The sequence below is a fragment of the Euprymna scolopes genome, chromosome 32 (assembly GCF_053919585.1).
Source record: "Euprymna scolopes isolate OS-2025 chromosome 32, ASM5391958v1, whole genome shotgun sequence".
Taxonomy (NCBI): domain Eukaryota; kingdom Metazoa; phylum Mollusca; class Cephalopoda; order Sepiida; family Sepiolidae; genus Euprymna; species Euprymna scolopes.
Window position 1 is genome coordinate 77,562,009 of NC_136513.1, and position 27,577 is coordinate 77,589,585.

The window sequence follows — 27,577 nt, forward strand, 5'->3', positions numbered from 1 at the left end:
AGTGTAATAGGGCTTTTAAAATTGCCAACCAAGATTTACGTTTCCCTTCTAAAAAAAGAAAATTGTTTCTACCTTAAAATCTATGGGGAATCAGACTTATGGCTTTGACTTGAAACCTATAGGCGTCAATTCATGACAAAATTAACATTTTCAGTTTTCAGAGAGAACTTTCAAATGAGCGAAAACCAGTTTTGGCTAATTTAAAAAATAATAAAAAAAAGAAGATTATTTTAAAAGTGGATTTCAATCCAAAAGCTATGTGAAGATCTAGAGATTTAAGCAGAAGTGTGCTAAAAAATTTTTTTTGTAATTCCAGTAAAAATTAACATTCTTCAAAAAAAAAAAAAAAAAAAAAAAAAAGAAACCTAAGAATATTTATTGGAATAATTCATTAAAAGGGTCTGATAACCATAAGCAGTAATATTTGACCTGCATTTTGTAAGGGAACAGGTACGAGTAGAAAGAGACTAATTTTGTATTTTGTCTATTTTTAACTGGCTTTGCAAACTCACTTTCTCTCAATCCAAACTCAGTGAATGACTCCTCCCCTCCACATTATTTTATAAAAATTAGTAACTATTGATTAAGTGATTTATTGGTACACAGAACAATCTCTATAGTAAATGATTCAAATTTGATTGGAACATCAACGTGTTAAATTAGAAAAACAAATACCAATGGAAAAGGATAGTATAAAATGACCCTTGAGCATTTCAGTAAATCTTTCATCTTGGCACTTAAATTCCTCTCAGACACCCATTTCGCTACAAATGTGATTTTAGAATGTCTATATGCTAGCAAAGTACACTACTAGAGTTTGTTCAGGCATTATTAAGAGAATACAAAAAAAGACACTAAAAATAAATCTATTTTCAGCTCGTCTTTTTTTTTTTTTTTTTTTTTTTTTTTTAAAGCACTTAGAAGCAGGAACATAGGTTTTATGGTTTGCTTGCAAAAATTGATAGCAAAATGAATGTAGTCCTTATGGTATAGTCATTTTTCACCAATTGTATTTTTGCTTTTTGGCAATGTTCTGCCCAAAATTCTCTCTTGTATTCAACCTTATTGATTAGTTATCTGAGCAAGAGAAGGAGGAGGAGAAAAAGAAGCGGATGGAGAAGGGAAAGGAGGAAAAGTGGAAACCGGCAAGGATACAACTGTGGAATTTCCACAGGTCCCACTAGTTCCATTTACTTACATAATTTTTTTTTTTTTTTTTTGACACCTAATTTTCTTATTACGTTCCGAATTCCATGTCAAACTAGTGGTGCTATTGATTTCATTTTGTGTATTTGGTTCCAAATGCCTGACTATTCAGATTGCTCGTAAGAAAACCAAATGTTCAACATAAAATCAATAACATTAGCAACCAAACGTTGAGAATTTTAACATTCGGTGTAAAAAAAAAAAAAAAAGGAATTATAAAAATAGTTTACAATCCTTATTACTTACCTGGCACAGCATGACTAAGTTAATATTTATGCCAGTTGAGGATACGTCTTCAACACGGTTTGACAGGGTCTTGATCATTTTTAAATAGCGAATAACCTTGCATCTATCGGGGTTAGGTGTAGCTCTGGGTAGTCTTAGGAGGTGCATCCTCCAAAGTTGTTACCACCTGTCTTTCAAGTGGAGTAAGTTACAGGGGCACCCATACTGGAGAATGCCAACGGGAATACCCAGGCAATTTTTAAAAGGCTAGAGTGTTCATCTTTCTGGGGAGCTGGCCTGACTCTCCCCATCTTCTGCAGTGGGAAGGAATCAAAATATCTACTAATTATTAGATTTTTACTTTATTTGAAAGACAAAAACACAAACACACAAACACACACACATGCATATGTCAATGGCATGAGTAGCCAATGGCAAAAAAAAAAAAAAAAAAAAAAAAAAAAGGACCAAAATTAAAGTTAATCTCCGCATGTAAAACTTAACATGAAATGATCCCAAATTTCCAGGCAATTTTATCTTTTTAGTGTAATTAACACACAAAAAAAAAAAAAAAAAAAAAAAATGCTTTTGCTGTGAGATAAATTTTATAAAGGTTTTTTTTTTTTTTAGGGGGTAGGCATAATGAAAACTTAGTAATAAAAGAAAATAAAAAGAGCTTTCCTTATCTGTACCTATGTCCTAATGGCAAGCCCAACTTATTCTACCCTAAGTCCTAATGGCAAGCCCAACTTCTAAAAACCTTTAGTAACCCTATAACTAACCCTAAGTGACAGTCTCCCTGCAATTTATAACTATCATTAATCCTGAATTTAAATAGTGAGCCCCCTCCCCCGAAAAGAAAACTTTGTAAAACAATCGACTTAGGGGAAAAAGTGGAAGGGGGTAACTACTGCGAAGATGGTTCTGGAAGAAACAGAAAGTGCTTGGGTACACAACGAGTATGGATAGTTCAGCTGCCAGTTAACATGTAGGCACCAGTCACATATATATTATACAAACACTAGTATCTTCCTAGATGGAAAAATAGTTGTGTTTACAATTTTCGTCTTGAAAAAAAAAAAAAAAAAAAATATGTATGATTTGCTATATGGCCTCTAATTACAAAAGGGATATAAAAAAAAAAAATTTTTTTTTTTTTTTAAACTAGTGTGATAGTGTTTTCTTAAAAATTTATAAACTGTATAACCACAAGTGGCTTAAACAAATTAAATTATTTTAAATCTTAAAAAATACCAATGAAAATAATTTTTTTAAAATGTTTAAACTTTTTTTTTTATCCATTCTTTACCAAGATATTCTTTTATGTTTTTGTTTTATGAAATAAATTTTGTTTTTAATAAATTATATTCTAATATATTTCAGTTACTTTATGAACTTAAACCATAAAAATTCTTAGTGATCCCAAGCAGAAGTTTGAAGGAAAATTTCTATGGGGTCTTCGGATTTTAAAAAATTAAACTCTTATTCAAACTTCTGCTAATAGATCAATTTCTATTACACAATCATTGTATATATATATATATATATATATATATATAGATAGATAGATAGATAGATAGATAGAGATAACTTGAATGCCTACTAGACAAAACATTGTCCTGATATTGAACCAATAAACATTCATTGAGCTGATACAGTGAATGTCAGCTCAGTTAGGAGATGGGTTTGTCGATTTCAGAGTGGCGAAATATGAGTAACAAAGTGCGCTTTGGACGCCAATACACAGCCGCCACCACCTCATTCCTGGCAAAAGTGCATTGAGAACGGTGGTGACCAGGTAAAAAAATAAGTTCTGGAGCACAAAATATTCTTCATTTTAATGGTACCACTCCAGTCTCTGTACCTCTCCACTTTTTTTTTTAAAAAAAAAGTTAAAAGAGGATGCATTACTTTTTGAACAACCCACATGTATATGTGTGTGTACATATATATATATGTAATGTATATGTGTGTGCGTATATGTATATATATATATATATATATATATATATATATATATATATATAAAAGATTTGTAACCGTGTTTTAAGTTTCTTTTTTTTCTTTTCTATCTGACTTTAATTCAAGTTATAGGTTTTGTTCGGTTCAAATTCTGTAGAAGCGCTGATTATTCGATATGTACTTTGAAAACTACATAATTTCAAAATAGCAACAAAGTAAAAATACAAACATTTGATTTTATATCGATTCTTTAAGATTTTTTTCTTTATCTAACAAATACAATGAAAAGAAACTTAAAGTATTAAAAATGAGATTTATAATGGTGTTTTAATATATATATATATATATATATATATATATATATATATATATATATATACACACACATACTAGCAAAAGTACCCATCATTGACTGGGTTCCAAAAACAGCCTACAGAAAATGGACTGATTGATGAAAGTATGATAGGTTATCAAAAGGAATGGTTGTAAAGAGATAGCTTCGAATTTGGCGGTATCAAAACCAAAGCAAAATATGATGAAAGTAAAAATAAAATAGATAAACCCCATAATTTATTATACCATACCTGTTCACACTGAAACAGGTATCACAATATTCTGTGGATATATATTAAAAAACCTTGTTAAACTTTGCGACATATTTCCATTCTATGGAGGTCAGGCGCAAATGTACACTTCATAATTTTATTATACCATATTTCTTCAAACTGAAACATAATTATCCAAGCATACTTACGCAGATAGATATGAAAAGTCTTTATTAAAGTTTGTGCCTATTTCCATTCTATGGAGGCTAGGCACGAACGTAGACCCCACAATTTTATTATACCATCCTTATTTAAGTTAAAACATACTTATCAAAGTATTATTATGTACATCTATATCAAAAACACTTGTAAACGTTTTTTTTTTTTTTTTTTTTTAATTTTTAAGTTTTTTACTTCCATACTTTGTGGACCAGGCAGACCCCACAATTTTAATGAACCACCGTTTTACCAGATCAAACATACCCATTCCTATGTCTCGATACATCTATTATTATATGTGATCAGTTTTCTATAATAGTCAACCATATAGAAGCCTATTCGTGACCAGACATACACCACATACAGACATTCAGCTTTATATTTTTTTTTTTTTTTTTTTTTTTTTACAAAGGCATCACCACATTATCAAGGCCCAGAGGCCACTCAAGGATAAGGGTTAAAGAGTGTACAGTAGAGGTTGGTCAATATAGTAATCATTAGTAATGAAAATTTGGTAAATTTAATAACTTATATGGAACGGCTCATCAAGAACTTATTTACCTTAGACTTGAACACAACCATATTGTAGTCAGCCGGAAAGCAGGAAAACGGAAGACAATTCCACAGGCGTGCAGTTCTAAGAAAGAAGCTTTGTTCATGGAATCTATGTTTAGGTTTAGGCACAGATAAAGAGTGGGGGAAATTATTGATAGTGTTTACAGCTAGACGAGTGTTTCTTGTGAAAGTTTGGCGAGGGGGGACCATAGATTGAAGCTCAGTTGAACACTTTCCATGAAAATAACGATACATCAGAGACAAACTCGCAACATCTCTTCTGTGAGATAGAGGTTGTAAGGAGGAGAAAAGGACATCTCCTACGAGGCTACGAAGTCTATTTTGAACTCTATCAAGGCAGGACAAGTCCTTTCTAGCAGCTCCTGCCCAGATGTGGCAACAGTATTCCATCCTTCATTATAGATTATATTGAACCTAATATATAGTAGTGAGATCAAAATTACAAAAATGTACATATATGACTTGTATCCATCAGCTAAAATCGAAACCAAAATACACATACTCTCCACCCTCATTCCTTAACCTCTGAGCCACACCCATACGTATATATAAATTCACCTGTCATCCCTTTTTAAAAAATTGAATCGCTTAATCGTTGAAGACAAGATTCAAGCACAGAAGCCTAGATGGTGCATGGAGTTTTATAATTATATAGATATAAATAAAAACACACACATACACACAAGAGTGGAATAACCTTAGAAACATTAAGGTCACATAAATATTGATTTGATCAATGTGAATTATAAAAAGAAAAGAGAAATAAACAAAACCATAGATATGTGGTGCAACGGATAAAGCTATTAACTAACAATCAGTTCTAAATGAGTCTTCTGAGAATTGGGAGTTCAATCTGCACTGCATGTACTACTAACAAAGAATAAACTAGAGATGGGATGATCCCAATATTTTTCCAATTCTGTATTAAACTACTGATTCTGATTCTTTATAAATCTCTAAAAATTTAACTATTAAGTTATTTTTCATGATTACTGTAAAAAACATGTTACATGTGCAGAAATTTTCTCAAACCTAAAAGTACATTTGTAGGGTTGGTTGGTTGGTTGGTTTATTGGTGTTTTACGGCATATCAACCACTGTGGGTCATTTAATGCCAAACCATTGATTGATTTTAGACAGTTTTTTTTTTTTTTTTAATTTTGGTTTATACAAATTTTTAATTATTATATTGTTTTGTGTTTTTAAACTTTTGGTTGCTTTCAGAGTTTTATCAGCATTATTTATAATAATTTGAAAAGTTGTATTTTTTTTAAATATTTGATGATCTGGTGTGGTGTTACCTTATGAAACAGTTCTTTGATTTCATTTGCTATATAATATTTGTCTCTAGTAGATTTGTATTTCCGGCATTCTGTTAATATATGTTTTATTGTCATTTGTTGGTTACAGAATGTGCATTTCGGTTTTTCTGTTGCTTCAATTAAGTGTGAATGTGTTAGTTTGGTGTGTCCAATTCTAATTCTGTTTAGAACGATGTTTTCTTTTCGTCCTCTCATTACTATTTTATTTTGTTTTTTGATTGTAGGTTGGTGTTCATGCAATTTATTTTGGGTGCATGTATCCCATTCTGCTTGCCACTTAATTTTGTTGTATTCTATTATTTTTTTTTTGAAATCTGTGTATGGTATTTTGATGTTTCTTATATTTTGATATATAGCTTCTTTGGCTAGTTTATCAACTTTTTCATTGCCTGGTATACCAACATGGCTTGGTATCCAGGCTAGGATAATCTTTTTCCCTTTTTCGCTAATTTCATTGTATTCATTCATTATGTCGATTATGTAAGGGTGTTCGAGTTCTTCTCCTTTTAGAGCTAAGATGCATGACAAAGAGTCAATGTATATAATAAACTTTTTCCCATTATTGTTTTTTATAAGTTCAAGTGCCATTTTGATTGCTTGTAGTTCCGCTGTATATATTGATGCATCAATGGGAAGTCTTGTTTGGAGATGGATCTGTCCATCGGTACATGCTGCACTTGTTCCTTTTGTTGTTTTGGATCCATCTGTGTATATTTCTTTGTATTCTAAATATTTTTCTCTAAGCTCACCAAAGTGGCTTCTATTTATTAAGTTGTTTGTATTATTTTTCTTGTATTTAGTGAGGGTTAGATCAGTTTTTGGATTTTTTAAGGTCCATGGTGGTCTGTTACTTACTGTGTGTGCGATTATGATATTAGGTTCTTTATTAATTTGAGTTATTGTGTTTTTGATACGATGTCCAAAGGAGGGTATGTTTTTTGGTTTGCTGGTATAGAAGTTTGTATATTGCAGGTTGAAAGTTTTTTCATATGTTGGATTGTTTGGATTACTTTGTAGTTTTATTGCATATTGTAGTGTTAATTTCTGCCATCTTAAATGTAGAGGAGGTTCTTTGGCTTCTATGTATAGGCTTTCCATGGGTGATGTTCGGTATGCTCCCAGACTAAGTCTTAATCCTTGGTTTTGTATAGTTTTTAATTTTTGGAGATAAGATTTACAGGTAGAGCTGTATATGATGCATCCATAATCTAATTTGGATCGAATATGTGCATGATATATTTTTAGCATTGTGTCTTGATCTGCTCCCCAGTTTGTTTTAGATATTATTTTTAAGATTTTTAATGCTTTTAGGCATCTTTGCTTTAGATCGTTGATATGTGCATTAAAGTTTAGTTTCTTGTCTAGTATGACACCTAAAAATTTTGTGTGTTGTACTACTGGGATTGGATTTCCCTGTATTTGGAGTTGTGGGTCTGGATGATATTTTTTCTTTCTACAGAAATGGACACAAACAGTTTTATCTTTGGCTAGCTTGAATCCATTTTTGTCAGTCCATTTTTCTATTTTGTTCAAACTATGTTGTATTTTTTTTTCTATTGTAGACATATTTTGAGCAGAATAGGCAATTGAAAAGTCATCTACAAATAGTGACTTTTCAAATCCTGTGTCGACCGCTTGTACTATTTCATTCATTTTTATTAGGAATAATGTGATGGATAATACACTTCCCTGTGGTACTCCTGTTTCTTGTTCATATTGGTCTGATAGTGTATTTCCTTGTCGCACTTTATAATATCTGTGAGATAAGAAGTTATGTATGAACTTTGCCATATTTCCTCTTATCCCCATATTATGGATATCTTTTGAAATTCCATATCTCCATGCTGTGTCGTATGCCTTTTGGATGTCAAAAAAGACAGCCACCACATGGTGTCCACGCACAAAACCGTCTCGAATGAAGGATTCCAGTCGTACTATTTGATCATTCGTACTTTGTTTTTGTCGATATCCACTCTGGTATTTCGATAGAAGGTTATTTTTTTCCAGGTACCACATTAAGCGGTAGTTGATCATTCTTTCCATAGTTTTGGAAAGACAGCTGGTAAGGGCTATAGGCCTGTAACTAGTAGGGTTAGCTGGGTTTTTATTCGGTTTGACAATTGGTATAATGGTGGATTCAAACCAGGATTCTGGTATGTCTCCAGTTTCCCATATTTTATTATATATGTTAAGTAGTATTTTGAGAGATGTTTTTGGTAATTTCTTTAAGAATTGGTAATGTATGTCATCTGGGCCTGGAGTCGTATTTCTGCTTTTGTTTATTGCTCTTTTCAATTCTTTTATGCTGAATGGTATGTTATATATTTCGTTGTTACTAGTTGTAAAATTAAGTTTTTCTTTTTCTGACGTTTCTTTGTAAATTTGAAATGATGCTGAATACTGTTTATTTGATGAATTTTTGTAGAATTCTTCAGCTAATAAATTAGTTATTTCTTTTTGGTTTATGCATTTTGTTCCATCAGTTTTAGTCAAGTAGTTTATGGTGTTCTGTGTTTCTTTTCCTGCAATTCTTCTTATTATATTCCATGTTTTTTTAGTTGGTGTTTGGTTATTTAGTTGTGAAATGTAGTTTCTCCAGGAAGTTTTTTTACTCTGTTTTATGGTATATCTTGCTTTGGCGCGCATCTCTCTGTATTTTTGTAAGTTAGTTGCTGTAGGGTTTTGTTTGAACTTTTTAAGTGTGTTTTTCCTTTCTTTGACAGCTTTTTTGCATGTTTCATTAAACCAGGGATTTGTTTTTTTGGTGGAGTGTGTTGAAGTTTTAGGTATTGTTTTGATGGCAATATTGTTTAATGTTTGTGTAAAATGTTTTAGTGGTTTTTCTTTTTTTAAAATGTTTTCATTTATTTCTGTTTTGCATAGGTTGGCAAATGTTTCCCAGTCAGCTTTGTGTAATTTCCATTTTTGAGTTTTTTCTTCTGGTATTTTTTGATTACTTTCTAGTAGAATGGGGTAGTGATCACTTCCATGTTGATCTTCCAATACATCCCATTGAAAGTCCATATAGATGGATGGGGTACAAATTGATAGGTCTATTGCAGACATGGATCCATTGGCTGGGTGCATGTAGGTATTCTTGCCATTATTTAATATGCATAAGTTTGTTAATGATAATATTTCGTTTATTATATTACCTTTATTATTATTTCGCTTATTTCCCCAATGATTGCTGTGTGCATTAAAATCTCCCATTATTATGTAAGGGGGTGGCAGTTGTTTGATCAGTATATCTATTTCTTTTTTGTTTATTTGCTGATTTGGTGGAATGTATATTGAGCATATTGTTATTTTCCGGTATAGATTAGCTGTTACTGCTATTGCTTGAAGTTCGGTATTTAATTGGAGGATTGTGTGAGGTATAGTTTTTTTAATTAGTATAGATACTCCTCCAATTGGTCTATTTGTTGTTGATGTGCTTGTTTTGTCATACATATTATATTCTTTGTATTTATAGCCGTGGTTTTCTTTGAGCAGCGTTTCTTGTAGACAGATTGCCGAGGGGTTTTGTTTCTTGATGATCTCTAGCATTTCTTCATGGTTAGATCTTAGTCCTCTACAATTCCATTGTAGAAATGTTGTTTTGTTGTGTTTTGTGAGGTTTTCCATAGATAGGTTTTCAATTTTGCTTTTCTTTTTAAATCTGTCTGATTTCTGTAGTGGTTTTTATCCTACATCAATTTCCATCGCTTTGGAAGTGGATGGTCGGTTTCTTGTTTCTAGTGAGAGGCTTTTTTTGGGTTTTGGTCTGGGACTTTTAGATTTACTTTGTCTTGACTGTCTTTCTTGGCTATCAGTTTCAACTAGTTCAAATTTATTTTCATTTTCAATTAATACTAATTCTGTTTTTTGTTTGTCATTTTGTTTTTGGGGGGTAGTTTTTTTGTTGTTCTGTTCTATTTCCATTTTTCCTGTTGTTGTGTGTTTATTTTTAACATCTGTTTTTGTCCTTGTTAGTGACTTGGATCTTTCACGTTTTGATAATTGAGGAGGTTTCATTTCTTTAGAGATTGATTCCTCAATATTGATGGAAGTTTTTCTGATTTCCTTTGTTTCGTTTTCTTTTATACTGGGTTGTTCGTTTCTGACTTTTATTTGGCTGTTAAAATTTATTTTCAGTTCTGATAAAAAGGATTTTAATTCTTCAAGTATGTTCTTTAGTTCTTTTGCTAGGTTTGCAATTTCTGGAGCAAGGTTTAGTTCATTGTAGTTGTACATTTTGTTTGCTTGTTGGGTTATTGTGGCATATGAGTTTTTGGTGCGATTTGTGACTTCTTTGCGGGCTTCTTGGAAGGTTATGTTTTTTTGATATTTGATTGTTATTATTTCCTTCTCTTGCTTATATATTTTGCACTGTTTTGAGTGAGAGTGGTGCTCTTCTTGACAGTTTGTGCATTTGGTTTTATTTGGACAGTCTTCTTCATCGTGGTCTGGGTTTTTTTCACTGCAGTTTCCACATGTGAAGAATCTTAGACATTGGTCTTTATTATGTCCAAACTTTTGGCAGTTGTAGCATTGTAAAGGTTTTGGAATGTATTGTTCTATTTTCATTCTTTCATAACCTATATTGATGGTCTCTGGTATTTGAGGATAATTGAATGTTAGTATATAAGTGTTTGTACATATTACCTCTCCTTTTTTTTTAAATGTGATTCTTTTTACATCTGTGACCCCTTGGTTTTTTAGTTCTGTTTTGATTTCTTCTGTTGTGCAGACGGAGATTTCCTGGTTTTTTATGACTCCTTTGGAGTAGTTTAGTGTTTGGTGTGGATAAGCTTTGATGTTCGTTTCATGCAATTTTTGTAGTTGAAGTAGAGTTTTGGCCTGTTTTTTATTTTGTACTTCTACCAATATGGTACCATTCCTTAATTTTTTGACATTTTTGGGTGTTATTTTGCTTGATATTACCTTTTGGATAGTGAAGGGTGACATTTTAGTTAACGGTATATTAGACGTTGCTTCTAGCACGATGAATCTTGGAAAGTTTGTATCTTCATTGTCGCTGTCAGAGTCAATTTCTGTGTGTGGTCTCTTGGATTTTTTGGTATTCATAATAATTTTTGAAAAATTCATCAGCCATGCTCCCCACCCTCCTCGGAGCCCCTTATGGGGAAGAACTATGAGGGGGTAAATCCCATTCGCCTCGGTTCTCCAGGGCTACATAGCTGGTATACTCAAACATGGGGAGGTTTCCAAGCATTCACAATATATGGTTATGCCCACCCAAGTATGGGATTTCCCTGTATTTTTATTATTCCTGATGGTTACCTTTTTCCCAGCTTGATTGACCCTTCAGCCATCGCTTATTAACTCAGTTTATTGTTTATGTTGAGTGTTAGTGTGTTTTTGTTTGGATTGTCTGAATTAGTGCTTGTCATGACCAACCGATTGATTGGATCGGGCCTATCCAACCTCCCGTCTAGCCTAGTAAGGGCCAAAGTGGTGTGTTGTAGTATCATGTTATTATTTCCTAGGCATGTTCCACTCAACCACCAGGATCCCGTTCTTAATGCATTACGGGTTGCCACCAACGGTCAACTGGTGGTCCCATTGAAGGATTTTTACCCTCTGCAGGGGGGCAGTTGGTATGTTCTATCGCCCTACCAACTAGGCAAAAAAAAAAAAAAAAAAAAAAAAAAAAAAGGTGAGGAGGTGAAGGAAAAAGAAAACGAGGGAGGGGAGGGGGAGGAGAATGTTGTTTTTGTTTTTGTTTTCGCAGAACATGACTAAGTTTTGCAAAAGGGAATAAAAAAACAAAGACATCTATGTAGGTGCGTTTCATCTCAGGAAGTCAGTAGACAGCCTGATCTGGTAGCACCAGACATTTGTAGGGAATGAACTATCGATTTTAGTTTTATTGGTAGCTTAAAATCAATAGATTTACATTATTTTATCATTGCTACCAGCAGTAGAAAATTTTGATTTAAACAAAATCAAATAAAAAACCCAATTAAAAGAAACATTTTTATAGCATAAAAAAGTCCTAATGAAAACCCCTTAATGGCTTGCCGTTAGGACTTAGGGGAAGATAAGTTGGACTTGCCATTAGGACTTTTAGCCCCATTTATCGGAATCAGAAAAATTTGTGCCTATTGGCACAAATTTTTCTGATTCCGATAAATTTAAAAGATTTTCTAATTCCTGATTCCGATTAATCATCCCAACACTAGAATAGACTACTGAAGACTACCCAGTCATGGCTGATGGAACGAGAAGTATCTACCAGGGTTACGGAATCAAAAAAAAAAATAGCCAACTTTGATTTGTAGGATTAAAAATTTCCAACTTTCACAATTCTAAAATATGACAAACTTATTTTAATATTTTCTGATATCCAGATTGTTGTTTCTGCAGAGATTAAAAAAATCTCCAAGACTCCAAGCATTCAGATGAATTTCCAAACCTCTTTCTTGATCCCGCAATCTACCCTTGCAGATTAAATAAGGCGGTCAATTTGAAGAAATTACTGAATGATTCTTGAGTTTCACAAGACACACCCGAGGAGGTTACATTGGCTGAAACGTTATGCAAATAATATCCAAGAAAACAGTAGTCTGAATAATCCAAATTATCAATTCTCATCTAGAAAACAAATTCTGACACAAAAATAAAAGAAGTCAATATTTTCTAGTTGATTCATGATGAAATTGATCGGATAAAATAGGAAGCCCATCGGTGACCTTTTGGATACGCCTTCCCCTCTGTCTTCTACTTGTAAAAGAGATAAGGAATATTCGCAATGATTACAGAAGTCAAAAATATACAGACACAAAAAAATATAGATTGACAGTATCATCGAATGCATTATTCCCTAACAGACTATTTCAGGAAACTTGCCAATTTTTATGGATTACAAATAAACAAAATGGAATTAAACTTTCACTGTCTATATATATATATATATATTTGACCTTTTTGTGGTCTCTAACAAACTATTAAGGCAATTTTGGATCTAAATATTTGAAATTTAACATAAAGGGTATTCAGACATGCAGCAAGCTTTTAAATCAGTTTTTGGGTGAAAATTTGGCTGGCAAGAGGTCAAAGTTTACAGAGTTGACGTTTGCAGACTACCAAACTCCTCCGCCAATTTTGGATCTAAACACTTAAAATTTTAGATGTAGGTTACTTCTACATGGGTCAAACATTTTAATTTAATTTGAGCCCCAAACAAATGTTAAGGGGTCAAAGTTAAAAAAAAAAAAAAATTGACATCTGCGGTCTATACCAACTTTTCTCTATGGTAGTTAAGAAAGCCTATTATGTAGAAAGGCATTATCGTACATATTCACAATTTTTAATATATACATATGCACATGAAGCTATGAACAGTCCATAGGGCCCGAGCAAAGCCGGGCGGAACTACTAGTATATATTTTATAGAGGGAATTAGACCTGGAGTCTAAAAAGCAAAGTTTATTTTAATGTTTTCATACTTTAAAAAAACAGTGCTCATAGTAATGTAGATATATAATAAGCTCAATAGGTATATTTATCCTAGAGCTATATTAATATTGAGTATAAAAATTGATAATTGTAAATTATGAACCAGTTTCAAAAAGGAAAAAAAAAAAAAAAATCAAGTTGGGTGTACGATGGTTTCGGAAACGATATTCATTTTATTAAAATTGAGATCAAGCATTGACAATAATTGACAAATACTTATGTTTTCGAATATAACCTCATTAGCACAAAAACGGGGGGGGGGACAAAATAAACTAGCATTTTTGTAGTAAGTAAGACGGATCGTCCTTATTGATTTCCATTAGAAAGTTTGTCAGTGCATATGTGGCCATGTTGTATTTTTTACTGACTAATCTAAAAACTGGCGTTAATCATATCAAATAAAAGAAACTAATACTTACACACTTGAGCAGCTTTATTTCGTCTAAGGCTGTTTCAGTGTAATGCTGTGCACTTTTTACAACCTTCAAGGCAACAAATCTTTTCGCTCTGAAAGAAAAAACGTTGAATCCTATGATTAGAAATCTTACATCAATATCCGGAAAAATTTTTTTTTTTTTTTTTTTTTTTTTTTAATTTTTGTACTTGACTATATTTGAAAAATTAAATGGTCCAATCTAGATGCCTACCAATATGAAACATTTTTAATTAATCACCTAAAAGTACAAATCAGAGAATATGAGAGATTTTCTACATTAAGTTTAAAAATGGGCATATAAATATAACTTTAGCGCATGCTGGGTAGATAAAACTAGTTAATGATACAAGTCAGATTTTAGAATAATCTAGCTACAGGGATCCGAGTAACCAATGGTAAAACGAAGCTGGAATCAAAATGAATTTCCTAACCTGAGCCCCATATGTGATGAGATAAAAATAAACAAAAACACCTTGAGACAATTTTAATGATATGTTAGTGATAAACAGTAAAAACATTAAAAACAGTTTGAAAAATGCTGAAGTAGTGACGGATGTTTGTTTTTATATCATATCAACCTTTTTCGGGTTATTTAATGCTGAATATATTAATTTAATTCAAAGTGTTTTATGTTTCAAGTTCTTTATATCTTTCAAATATGTTTCATGTTCGGTTTGATTGCTTTGTAGAAGAAAAGTCTGACTTGGCAGAACATGATTGAGTTTTGCAAAGAGAAAGGGGGGGGAATATCGATGTTTGCTGCACTTTGGGTCAAAAATCCAACATCTTTAGACAGCCTGATCTGTTAGTACAAGGTTTTAATTACTGAAATATTAATCTTTGTAAACAAAATAATTTTAAAATTAAGACACGAAGTGAGCACGTGAACTGAGACAGTCATTCTTTGATTAAACAAGTCTTCCAACTCTCCTAACCATTTCATGAATTATTTGCAGTTTTAGCATACAGAGTAAAATCAATATTTAGTTTTCAAAGAGAACCATCTATCTATATATATATATATATATATATATATATATATATATATATAAAAGCGAAAATGTATGTATGTATGTATGTTCACTTTTTGTGTATGTCTTCAAAAGGCTTTTTTCAGAGAACCGATCGGTCGCCTTACAACTTCTTAAAACTTTTTATATCGCGCCTAAATAATATCTATGACTTAACAACGGTGGTCACCTCTCTATTTAATTTGCCCGACTTTGAAACATTAAATATTCGGCATTTTCGGATCGGCACGTGTTACTTTCGTTTTTCGATATAAAAAAAAGCGAAACTCGATCCGAATCACTGGCCCGGTCAGTGGTCTCTAGAAAGCGATTTAACGTTTGGTCAATGTCAGCTTATGTTCATATCAGACGGTTGCTTTCATTTTGAGACGAGATACTCCCCTTAATAAACAGGGAGCTGGTTTTCCCAAAAGTTAAAACAAACAAACCAGTTTATTGACCTCATCAAAAACTGCCCCGCAGAAAACGTTAACTGCTGAATAGCTATTGCTTACGATCGCCGCATGTGCATTAAGCTTTTTCGTATAAAAAAAAGAAGCTAACAGACTCGCGGTAAATAAAACACTGTCCGCACTCAAAGTTCACGTCAATAACTCGTCAAAAACGGGCACTTGTTTTTTTTTTTTCACACCTTACTATTTTCCAACTGCGCATCAAGGCTTCATTTTTTTTTTTTTTTTAAAACAACCAACGATTTTTCTTTTCATTTACCCAAAAACACACACATACAAACATTCGGGCAACACCGGGTACCCCCCGCTAATCATCTATAAATATAAAAGCAAAAATGTGTGGGTGTATATGCATGTTCGCTTTTTCTTTATGTCCGCAAAAGACTTTTTTCTGAGAAGCGATTGGTCGGCTCACTCCTTAAAACTTTTTATATCACGTCTAAATCATAATATCTACGAGTTAACAACGGGGGTCGCCTGTCTATTTAATTTGCCCAACTTTAAAAAGCTAAATATTCCACATTTTTGGATCGCTGCGTGTTGATTTGTTTTTTTTTTTTCGTATAAAAGTTAAACTAATTCGACGCTTAACACATCGTTCCGGCACGATAGCCGGGAACATCCAAAAGCAATCAACTTTGATCAATGTAGAGTTTCTCCTTATATCAGACAATTGCTATTCAATTTGGACAATCCCCTTTTATGGGGAGCTGGTTTCCCCCTCCATCTTGGGGAAAAAGAAAAAAAACAAAAAACTGCCCTGCAGTGAAAGTTGACCTCATTAAGTCATTAAGTACAGGAACCTGCCAATTCTTAATACTTAAATATATTCAAACATGTTTCTGTTACTATTTCTTGGTGGTCGTTTTTTTTTTCACATTTTATTTTCCAACTTTGCCTCAAGGCTTTGGGTTCGATCCTTCCTACTTACCTACCAAAACTTTTTACCCCCCCCCCCGGCGACCTACACAAACACCCGGGCAACGATTTTTTATTATTCTTTTGTTTTGATTTACCCAAAAGCACACACACCTTTAAACACCTGGGTAACGCCGAGTGCCCCTGATAGTCTATCATATAAATCTCATTTGTCTGTTTAAATGTATGTATGTTTGTATGTCTGCCTAAAACTTTCCACAGAGGCGACAGATTTTCACGAGATCGGTATCATTTTAAAGCTCGACCCTTCGGATGACAAATATCGAAAAATTGGGCCAAAGTTGAATTCCTTCACCCTCAATGGAGTAATTTTTTACAGGGAGATGAGTCGCTTTTTTCACCGATATTTTTGAAAGTCATCCCTTCTTTTTGATTAATTAGCCTTAATTAGCCTACATCACTTCCGGTTTGGCGATGGACACAACAGCAAAGGCGTCACTTTTTTTTTTACATTCTTTTCCTCCTTCGCGGTAGGGGTTCGAGCCTGCATGCCTACTACCAAATTTTAAAAAAATTTTTTTGCTCAACACACACCTCCAAACACCCGGACAAGTACAAGAGAAAGGAAAAGCAAGGACAAATATGAAAAGTGAAAGAAATAAGATCAAGTCAAATAGTGGAGGAAAAAATAGTTATGGCTCTGACAATTTGGCAGAAATAAGCCTATTCTTATTATAAGAAACAAAACAAAAAAAAAATTCAACAAAATGTGGAGAACTCACATCTGTGAAATGTAAATAGTTCTAGTGATTTAAGTTGAAATTAACTTTTTTTTTTCGGGCTAAAAAAAAAAAAAAAGTAGAAATCAGCTAAAACAGAACTCATATCCTTGAATTAATTTCTAGTTAGCAAGTTTACATAATATAGCATTAAAACTGTATAAAAGTTCTTCAGAATTATTTCTTTGTCAAGAATTGCTATAAGTCTCAAAATTCACAGACAACTGGCAACAGAAAAGCCTTCTATAATATAAATCTCACCTGTCTCTTTAAATGTATGTATGTATGTTTGTATGTCTCGCAAAAACTTTCGACAGAGGCGACGGATCCTGAACAGATTGGTATCATTTTTGAAGCTCAACGTCTGACGACAAATATAAAAAAAATGGCCAAAAACATTAATTCCTTCACCCTAAACTCGGCCGTTTTGTACAAAGAGGGGCCGATTTATTTTGCCAAAATTTTAGCAAGTCATCATCACTGTTGGATTGACTTCAGTTAATTTCAATGCTTTTAACTTCCGGTTGTGTCATAGAGACATCAGCTAAGATGTCAAGTTTTTCACTTTCTTTTCCGCTTTCGTGTCGTGGGTTCAAGCCTGCCTACCTACTACCACTTTTTTTTTTCAACATCTCTCTTCACCCTGACTGCCTACTGTTGTTTTGATTCCTTCCCCACACTACTATCATTTTTTTTTTTTTTTTTTTTTTTTTTTAAATACCTCTCTCCACATTCAGGGGTTTGAGCCTGCCTGCCTACTACCAACTTTTTTTTTTTTTTTTTTTGCTCAACACACACCTCCAAACACCCGGGCAATGCCGGGCACCCAGGCTAGTAGATATAACAGATTTTAATTATTAGGTCTAAGGAGATGAGATAATAGAAATAAAGAAAACCCAAGAGATATTTATAACTTTCAGTAATCGTGGCTTTGAATGAATTTAAGAATAAATGAGTTTTGGGGAGTTTTATAAAAGTAATTTTTCTATAAATAATCAAATACCTATAAAGGAGGAGGAGGAGGAGGAGGAGGAGGAGGAGGAGGAGGAGGAGGAGGAGGAGGAGGAGGAGGAGATGGGGGACTGTCAGATGAATATCCATTTAATGCAATGTGTTAAATACAAAAAATGGAATGACAAACTTTTTTAAAAATCTGATTATCTCACAAATAAAGTAGCAAATAGCATTTAAAGCTGACAAATCAAACCTTGCTCCTGACTAGTCAATTTTTATTTGTTAGTGCAGAACTGTATTATTGACAATATAATAATATACTTTGTTAGAATTAAAAAAGAAAATACTTAGCTTAACTCCAAACGGATAACATGAAACATTTTTCTATAATGACTGAACTGAAAGTACGGGGAATAATTCATACTTTGAATTGAATAAGATACGAGTTCTCTACAACTAAAAGGTTATTTCTTTTCCTGTATGTGGAAAAAAAAGGCTAGTCCAAATTAAATATCGAATAAGGATAGTCCAAATTAAATATCGATATGTCAGGTAGATTGCTATTTAGGTCGGACTTTGAAAATCTGTCAAGGTAACTTAAGATATGTAAGATAATATTGTACAAAAAGTATCAAAGAGTTGTTTCACTTTACAAATAATCTTTTTTTTTCTTTTTCTGTACAACTTTAAAATGTGCAAACATAAAAATTAACTAAAATAAATTCACTGCATCCCAATAAATAACAGGTAGGTACAACTAGTACATTATGTAAAGACATCTTGAACGAGACTTGTACTTAAATTTGTTACAAAGACAACTCTTGTCAAATATGACAAAGCAAGTCTGAGGTTACTATCATCGTGGTCATAGGCCAAAAGTGAAAAGTACAAGAAATTAGATCACAAAGCGTTTTCATTAGATTTAAATGTGTAGGCTGAATTTGCCTATATTTAGAGTTAGTTTTGACAAGAAACAGTTAGGGAAGCAGACGACTTTGACAAACTAATGATGTAAAGACTTACAAATAAGAGACGGAATGCTGGAACTGCCAATAATATAATAAATCATTATCTGACTATATCTTTGAGATATAGAGAGTTATATAATGTACAAAATTTGCTATTACTCTGATTACTGTTCTCATCTGAAAGGCTTTTACTCTAACATTATCATATGGTTCTTATCACAATGGATCTAATCACACTTTATTCCACAAAACATCTGACACCAGATAAACATGCTGACTAATCTATAATATAAATCTCACCTGTCTGTTTAAATGTATGCATGTATGTATGCCTAAAACTTTCGACAGAGACAATTGTATTGTTTTGAAGCTCAACCCTTCGGATGACAAATATAAAAAAATTGTCTAAAAACATTAATTCCTTCACCCTCAACTGTGCACTTTTCTACAGGGAGAGGTTTGCTTTTTTTCGACAATATTTTCGAAAGTCATCCCCTTTTTTCCACTGACTAGCCTTAGTTTAAACATTTGTCATTTCCGGTTTGGTGATGGGTGCAACAGCAAAGATGTCACTTTTTTTTTCATGTTCTTTTCCTCCTTCCCTGTACGAGTTCAAGCCTGCCTGCCTACCTGCTCAGTAGTCAGTTTTAAGTGGCTACTCTAGAGGTTGAAGGTTCCATCCTAACTACAGGCAATTCTAAGAATACAATTACAAATTATACACATGACTTCTAACTGGTCATGGCTGACAGTACAAGACCATGCTACTCCCACAGATCAAACAGTTCTGTTCAAAATTGTGCATAATTTCCAGATTTATATTGACCAAAATGTTGTAAAAATAACATCCAAGATGAGAATAGTAGTTTGAATAATCCAAATTCTTTTAAGTTCTTCTGGGTTGATCACATGATCAGGCAATCTAAATAGACATACAAAGAAAACTTTGGACAAATACGGTAAAATAGTCCCAAAAATAGGGTGTTTTTATTATGCTTAAAAGAGCCTTTGGGAACACACGCAAGAGTTATCGCGAAGTATAGACAAACAAAATTATATAGAATTCAGTTAGTTACAACTTTTCAGAAAGTTTGATAAAAATCCAAGGCATCAATTTTTTTTTTAATAAACACAAAAGTGTCAATTTTTAACCATTTTAACCACAAAGGCACCCCTAAGTTTTCCTGGAAAATCCGTTTGGTTACTTTTTTTTACTCATATCATGTTTAATGTTTGTGCAAAATTTCAAAAAAATTCCAAGACGTAGTTATTGAGAAAAGTGCGGACAAACAAACGGATAAGGATGAATTTACAGGCTCACCCTCCTTTTGTCCGCGGGGGGGGGGGGGACACACACACACAATAACAAAAGATGAGAACAGTAGTCCAAATGATCCAAATTATCTTCACCTCAAAAATTCTGAAACAATGTACAGCATGTAACAAAAACCTTTGTACAAACATATTCTCGTGTTTATTGACTTTCTCGCCAAATATACGGAAGATTTGTCATGTACCTTCACTGAACAGCCAAGTAGAAGTTAACAAATATCATTACAAAGCTACGTTGGTAACTATTTGAAAATAATTCTGTAATGGACAAAGTATATTTTGAATACAACTAAGCAAATATTTTATTTCTTATAACACAAATAAAACCAGTTCTGAATTTTTTAGATGAGGTTTGATTATTCATATTATTTGAATTCTTGGGACTACTGTTCTCATCTTGAGCAGTTTTTTTTTTTTTTTTTTTTTTTTTTACATTTTGCAAGGACCCGTTGTGAAGTGGATGGAGTAGTTGTTAAAATTCAGTTTTAAAAGTTACATTCCTGGAGATTTACGGTTCAATCCTCAGTGCAGGTGACCCAAAAATATATTGGCGAATTACTTAGGACTTCTAGCCAGTCATGGCTGACAGAACGAGAGCATGCTACCCTAAGAGATTAATCAAGGGGTTCTGTTTGAAATGATCGAGTTCGACAAGATACATGTGAAGAAGGTCGCAAATTACAGCAATTAGCACTCAAGACAGCAATCCAAAGAATCCAAAAAATATGGACAAGTTAAACTGGTGAACCAGAACCAAATATTGGTTTTGTAGAAAACTATAGATTCCATTAAAATATATAAAACAGGCTCAGGGATGCAACATTGTGGCGATGAGACAGGAGTTGAAATTTAGTCGACAGTGCAGGACCTATTAGATTGGAGACTCGTTTTTTGAGATCCTGTCTATAAGGGAGAAAACTGTGGTAGATGCACCAGACAAGTTGTGGCAACAACACTATGCATGGGCAAATGGTGGCTTTGTACAGGCACAGAAAAAAAAGGGTTAAAGGAAGAAAAGTTTTTTTAAAAAAAGGTTTTAAAAAAAAAAAAGTTTTTTTTAAAAAAAAAAGGTTTTTTAAAAAAAAAGGTTTATTAAAAAAAAAAGGTTTAAAAAAAAAAAAGGTTTAAAAAAAAAAAAAAGGTTTAAAAAAAAAAAAAAGGTTTAAAAAAAAAAGGTTTAAAAAAAAAAGGTTTAAAAAAAAAAGGTTTAAAAAAAAGGTTTAAAAAAAAAGGTTTAAAAAAAAAAGGTTTAAAAAAAAAAGGTTTAAAAAAAAAGGTTTTAAAAAAAAAGGTTTAAAAAAAAAAGGTTTTAAAAAAAAAGGTTTTAAAAAAAAAGGTTTTAAAAAAAATGTTAAAAAAAACTCTGGAATTTGCATGGCTGACGGAACAAGAGCAGGTTAGCCCTGGGAATTAAACAAAGTGCTCTGTTTGAAATTCTGTGCAGATTCACAGAGTTTGACAAGACAAATCTGAAAAAAGTTGGAGGTTACATCAACTGAAATGTGAAAATAACACGTAAGATGAGAATAGTAGTCCAAATAATCAATTCTCATCTGAAAAATTATATAAAAAACTTTTTTGTAATTTTTGCTAGGAAAACATTCTAATTGGTAAATTTTAGTTTTCCTAAATAGAATCGGGCAAATGAGAAAACAGAAATTCTCATTAAGTAAAATGGACTTGAGTGAAAATCTTTCAAATAATATAGCAAAATGAAAATAAGATTCTGAACGCTAACAGATCTCAGTACAGATTTATGAAAATCATTAACTGATAGCAAGATGCACGCATAGATATTTTTAGAGATTCCATTTAATTGGATTAAAACATGATTGTTTTTTTTATATCAGCAACCATTAGCAAGAGAAGATATTGGTTTAGTAAAATTTAAGAATGGAATTTCTGAACACATCTCCATTTAATTGACATGTTTAGCCATGAAAATGCTTTCCATTAGAGATGGGGGAGTGGGTGGGGGGCATAAAAAATGCTATTTAAAACTTGAGCATGACAAACAAAGAGATAATTAGAAGCATCTAAATCACATAAAAATCAGAATTATGTCATTCATTTAACTTTCTCATATAAATGACCAATTCTGATGACCTAACAAAAAAACAAAACAAAAAAAAAAAGAAAACTTGATTAAGAGTGGTGGACATTTTTCCGAATACATTTACAACAGTAGGACTGTCGGACTTACTATTTTCTTTCTCTGTTCTCCTCGCCGATTGAAATGGTTTCGTTCAGGGGCTAGAAAAAGGCATTTTTTTCTTTTTTTTTTCTCACTAACCGTTGTGTGACTGGACATAATTATATACAAATACACATTGGTCTTTATTATAGAGTGCAGAATTAGTAGCCCCCTCTCCCCCATCCATATGAGGTAAGACTAGTTTTATTGCGATACTTGGTAAAGTTTTTGAAAGTGAACTCTTGTACTGTTGCTTGTTCAGGTTGATATGTTTGGTCATGCACTATTCAATGCCAGAATTGATTTATCGAAAATCGTCCGGGTAACCATTTTTTTCCTCCACACTTCCTCATCTCCTTCAGATCTCACTGTTCTTACATTTTTAGTCTCTCGACAAAAAGAGAGTAGACCTGTAAATCCACCCTTATCCGTTTGTCTGACCTCACTTTTTTCAATAACTACGTCTTAGAATTTTTTAAAATTTTGCACAAACATTAAACACGATATGAGTAAAAAAAAGTAACAGAATGGATTTTCCGGAAAAACTCCCCCACCCCACCCCAGGGGTGCCTTTCAGGTTACAATGGCTAAAATTGACACTTGTGCTTATTAAAAATAAATTGATGCCTTGGATTTTTATCAAATTTTCTGAAAAGTTGTAACTAACTGATTTCTATATAATTTTGTTTGTCTATACTTCGCGATAACTCTTTGGTGTGCCCTAGGGGCTCTTTTAGAGCTAATAAAAACACTATTTTTGGGACTATTTTACAATAATTGTCCAAAACTTTCCATGTATGTCTATTTAGCAGTTTTGCATGGTGCTGAACGCAAATTTAAATATGTTAAGGCCTTCGGGACTTTTGGGGCTAAATGGGGGGGGGGACTTAGTCATTTCTTTTTTTTTTTTTTTTTTGCATGGTGCAGAACTCAAATTTACATATGTTCAGGCCTAAAACTGCATCGTTTCATTTTCACCAGGATTTGACGTCCCCTGAGGACTGTTGGGGTTAAATTAATGGGAGGGGGGGGATGCTGGACTTCAAACATTTTTTATGCCTCATTCACGGGAGACTATGTATGCGTCACTTGTTTACACTTTTTTCACCTTAAGCAAGGCATATTGCTACTTGAAATGTAAGGGGCTACTATTTAGCATAGTGTCTAACGGACAACCATGACAATTTAAGTTAAAAGATTTATTCGCATGATATAAACTTTTCCTGTTTAGTACAGTCAGAGAAAGCTGGAAACACTGAAGGAATTCTAGAGTCTAGAAGCCTAAGGGAAGAATCTATTAGAGTAAAAGACTTTCCGGTATCTAAGAACCTCAACAGTCAAGAGGTGGGATTTCGCTGCTTATTGGGTTAGTTGTGAGTATGTACGTTGAGGAGCACAGGTGCTAGGCGCTAAGAGCAGATTCCATTAAAGTACTTGTAAAACATCCGCAAGAATGCAATATTGCAGTGATGAGACAGAGGTTGGAGCCTTGCAGACAGCAAGGGATCTATTAGATTCAAGACGCCTTACAATGTTTTGGTGAAAGTAAATGGTCCAGTTCAAAATTCCAGAGTCCAACAAGATGCATGGGGAAAAAGGTTGGAGATTACATCAGCAGATACCTGAGCAAAACATTCAAGGTGAGAATGATAGTCTGAATAATAATCAAAATTACCAATCCTCATCAACAATTTTGAAAAAGAAATCTTTTCCTGCTTAGAATATCATGTCTCCTACAGACACACAGACAACATACTTTGATTAGTTTTATTTCAAATTATTTATGGACAACTGGTTTTCTAAATTAAAATTCAGAGAAGCCGTCTTTCATTAAAAAAAAAAAAAAAAAAAAAAAAAAAAAAAAAAAAAACACCAAAGTTAAATGCTCAACTTTTATTCTCCCTTTTTACCGAATGTTGGAACCTTCTTGAGTTTCCAATATCGGAATCAAATTATTACCAATTTTATGATATTAGAGCTGTCAGAAATTCTAAACTTGCTGCTCAAGTTACTGTTCACAAATCAAGATTAAAAAAAAAAAAAAAAAAAAAAAAAAATCTATAAATAGCTGATTCTGCAGCAATTTCATAAATTAATCATCCAACAATGCAAGTCAAAGGAATAAAAAAATAACGGTTTGAATAAACGCATAAAGCAGTGGTATAATTAGGTCTGTACATTTTATGGCATATCAACCCCACTTTTTGGTTATTAAATCCTGAAAATGATACCTAGTGATACTCTAGTACAGGGGTTTTTAAACTATGGCCCACGGGCCAAATATGGGCCACCCAAGTCTGGCCCGCATAACTCTTATAGAAAACGTAAAAATATTCAGAAAAAAAAAAAAAAAAAAAAGGAAATGTGTGAAAATAGTGTGGTGTTTTTTTTTTTTTTTTTTTTTTTTGTTCATAAAATGATTAAAAAAAGATTTTGGAGAATTATTTTCATTAAAAAGTAAAATTAATAAGCAAAACCGTACATAAAACACATCCAGGCATTTTTTTTTTTATTTTGCCCCACGTAGCTTTAAAAAGTCAGTAATATGCCCCCTCCCTGTTCGAAACCTTTGGAAACTCCTGATCTAGTACATAAAAAAGTTGAGCATGTAATTATTTTAGAAAGAGCACATCCACAAGATACCTTTACTCCCCCACCCCGAGATGGTTTGCCCCTCAACACTAAAGCAAACAGTGTTTAGACCAATTTTGAAATTACTTTTTCCCCTGTTAACCGTAGTATGTTACTGATCGTGTGCAGTTCTAGGAGGTTCACCCTCTTGAGGAGTTAGTTTATTGTTAGTCACTTAAGATGCCTCCATCGGAGGAATATCAACGGGGCTGTCCAGGTATTTCTTGCTCTTTCTCCAGAGTGCTGGCTCTTTAATTCCACTTTCTAACCCTTGTGTAATGTTATATAGCAGGGACTCATATTTGGGACTTATAACGGGTACATGTATAACGGCGTAGATATAATACACGAATGACGATGACAATTCTGATGGGAAGACATTTATACACTCTGGGATAATTCTTTGCAACAGTTCGTATAGACATATAGTGAAGAGGAGATACTTCACTTATGATGGAGGGGAGGAGGACACATATTTGGTAGGAGTTACACAAATTAATAATAAATTGATAGAACCAAGCAAAAGTATGTGCGAAATCTAGTAGAAAACGCTCAATTTAGATAACACGTATTTCATAAGATATATCATTGAAACCATATATCATGTCTGAAAGATTCTTACGCTTATTAAACCTTTTTTGGAATTTGCTAAATGTTAACATATCGATTTCAACAACACAAAAACAAATGTTGTGGAGCAGGGAACTCATATTGAAGCACACATTAACGGGGACTCAGTAAAGATGACGATGATAATGAGGAAGCGGGCCAGGATCAAAGTGTAGTATCTGTTCTGCAGATGCTGCACTTAAGATAATTTCTACCAGTCAATGGAGGGGAAACCCTCTATATTGGGACAATTATTATTTTTGGTAACCAGAGTGCCCCCTTTTTGCCTTCTTTTAGGGGAGCTGGTTTTTACCCCACATTAAAAACGGTCTTGTGCCTAATTTACTTTTGTGGGGAAGCAAATAAATACATTATACAGACTGGGATGATTCTTTGCAACAGTTCTTATACACATATAGTGAGATGGAGATACTTCACTTATAATGGAGGGGAGGAGGACACATAATTTGGAAGGGGGTTACACAAAGTTCGTTACAAGATGATGATAAAAACACATTTACCTTTTCTGTTTTAAAGAATGACGTCACGAGGCAACACTTACAAAACATAAATGGTGATTTCTTTATTCATCTGATCGGCCGGTCGATGACGTCAGAAATTAAAACTTGAATCTACATGGTATAATGTTCTACCTTTCGCCTCTAAGGGGCTCCCACTCCAACTAACTATCTCTCATCAACTGTCAACTCTGATCAACTCCGAACCCACAGAATCCTATATTAAGAAAACTCCTTTGTTTTTCAACGTAACTAATTTTCACGTGGCTTTACATATGTTTGTCCAAACACACTTTTTGGCAAACAAAAGAATCCTCAATTCTTTCTAACCTATTTTTAAACAATATATTTTAACTCGTATTGTGCATTCATTTAACTGACATATTTAATATCTAGCATTCCATTCTCTAATATCTTTAACACTTGCCTACAGGGTTCGATTCTCACCTTTTCCTAATATCATTTTCACTTATCTAGTATGTCTTCTTACTTACATAAGGAGACAGCCCTTCATGTAAGAGTAAGAGATAAAATCATTCTACTACTTTCTCTATCTGCTTGGCACAAGTGTGCTGGTGAGGAGTTGGCAACCTGGGCAGCAACGTCACACCATCAGGTCCACAAGTGATTCGTACTTGAAATCTGGATTGGCTGACCATAGAATGCAATCTATTCTGCAAAGGTCAGAGACATAATATCTGATTGGGAAAAAATGGGCTCAACCTGACCAAAGTGATGGCTGTTACAAGTAAAAAGGAACTATTTCAGAGGTGTTCTGATCCTTCATGTAAGCACCAGTCACTTAATAGATAACGTATTCTGATAACAATCTCACCGCGAGAGTGGGAAGATAAAGAGATTAAAAAATAAATAAATTAAAAAAAAAATAACATAAAAGCACTTTCAGACTCTCTAAGGATGCACAACAATTGCATGAAGGTTTTTACTTTCAGTATAGTATTTTACAGATTACGTTTATCAAAATTTTTTAGTCCAATTACAAATTCACCAATTTTTTGTTTACTTTAGATTTTTGTTTGCTGTATTTAATTGAAAAAGAAAAAAGCAACTTGTAAATTCACTTGCTGAGTTTGTGTTAAATTGTTTGAATAAAGTAAAGTTTGTAAAACCAATTAAAATTAAAAGACAAAATTTTAAATTAGTCACTTCTGCTTACTGTATCTCCTCTCTCAGTTACAGGTTAAGTAATATCACTGCTTCTAATGATATTCCCTTTTGTTTCAGGTAGAGACCAATAGAAAAAAAAAAAAGATG

General features: G+C 33.0%; 1 protein-coding gene across 18 annotated transcripts in view; it reads right to left on the reverse strand.

Annotated features, from left to right (window-relative positions):
- LOC145256445 (SRSF protein kinase 1-like) overlaps window positions 1-27,577 on the reverse strand; it is a 583,024-nt gene that overhangs the window by 81,084 nt on the left and 474,363 nt on the right. For all 18 annotated transcript variants that reach the window (XM_080115371.1, XM_080115374.1, XM_080115363.1 and 15 more), the window contains one exon: window positions 13,939-14,026. In XM_080115371.1, coding sequence (XP_079971497.1) covers window positions 13,939-14,026 — 88 coding nt within the window. The remainder of the gene's footprint in view (window positions 1-13,938; window positions 14,027-27,577) is intronic.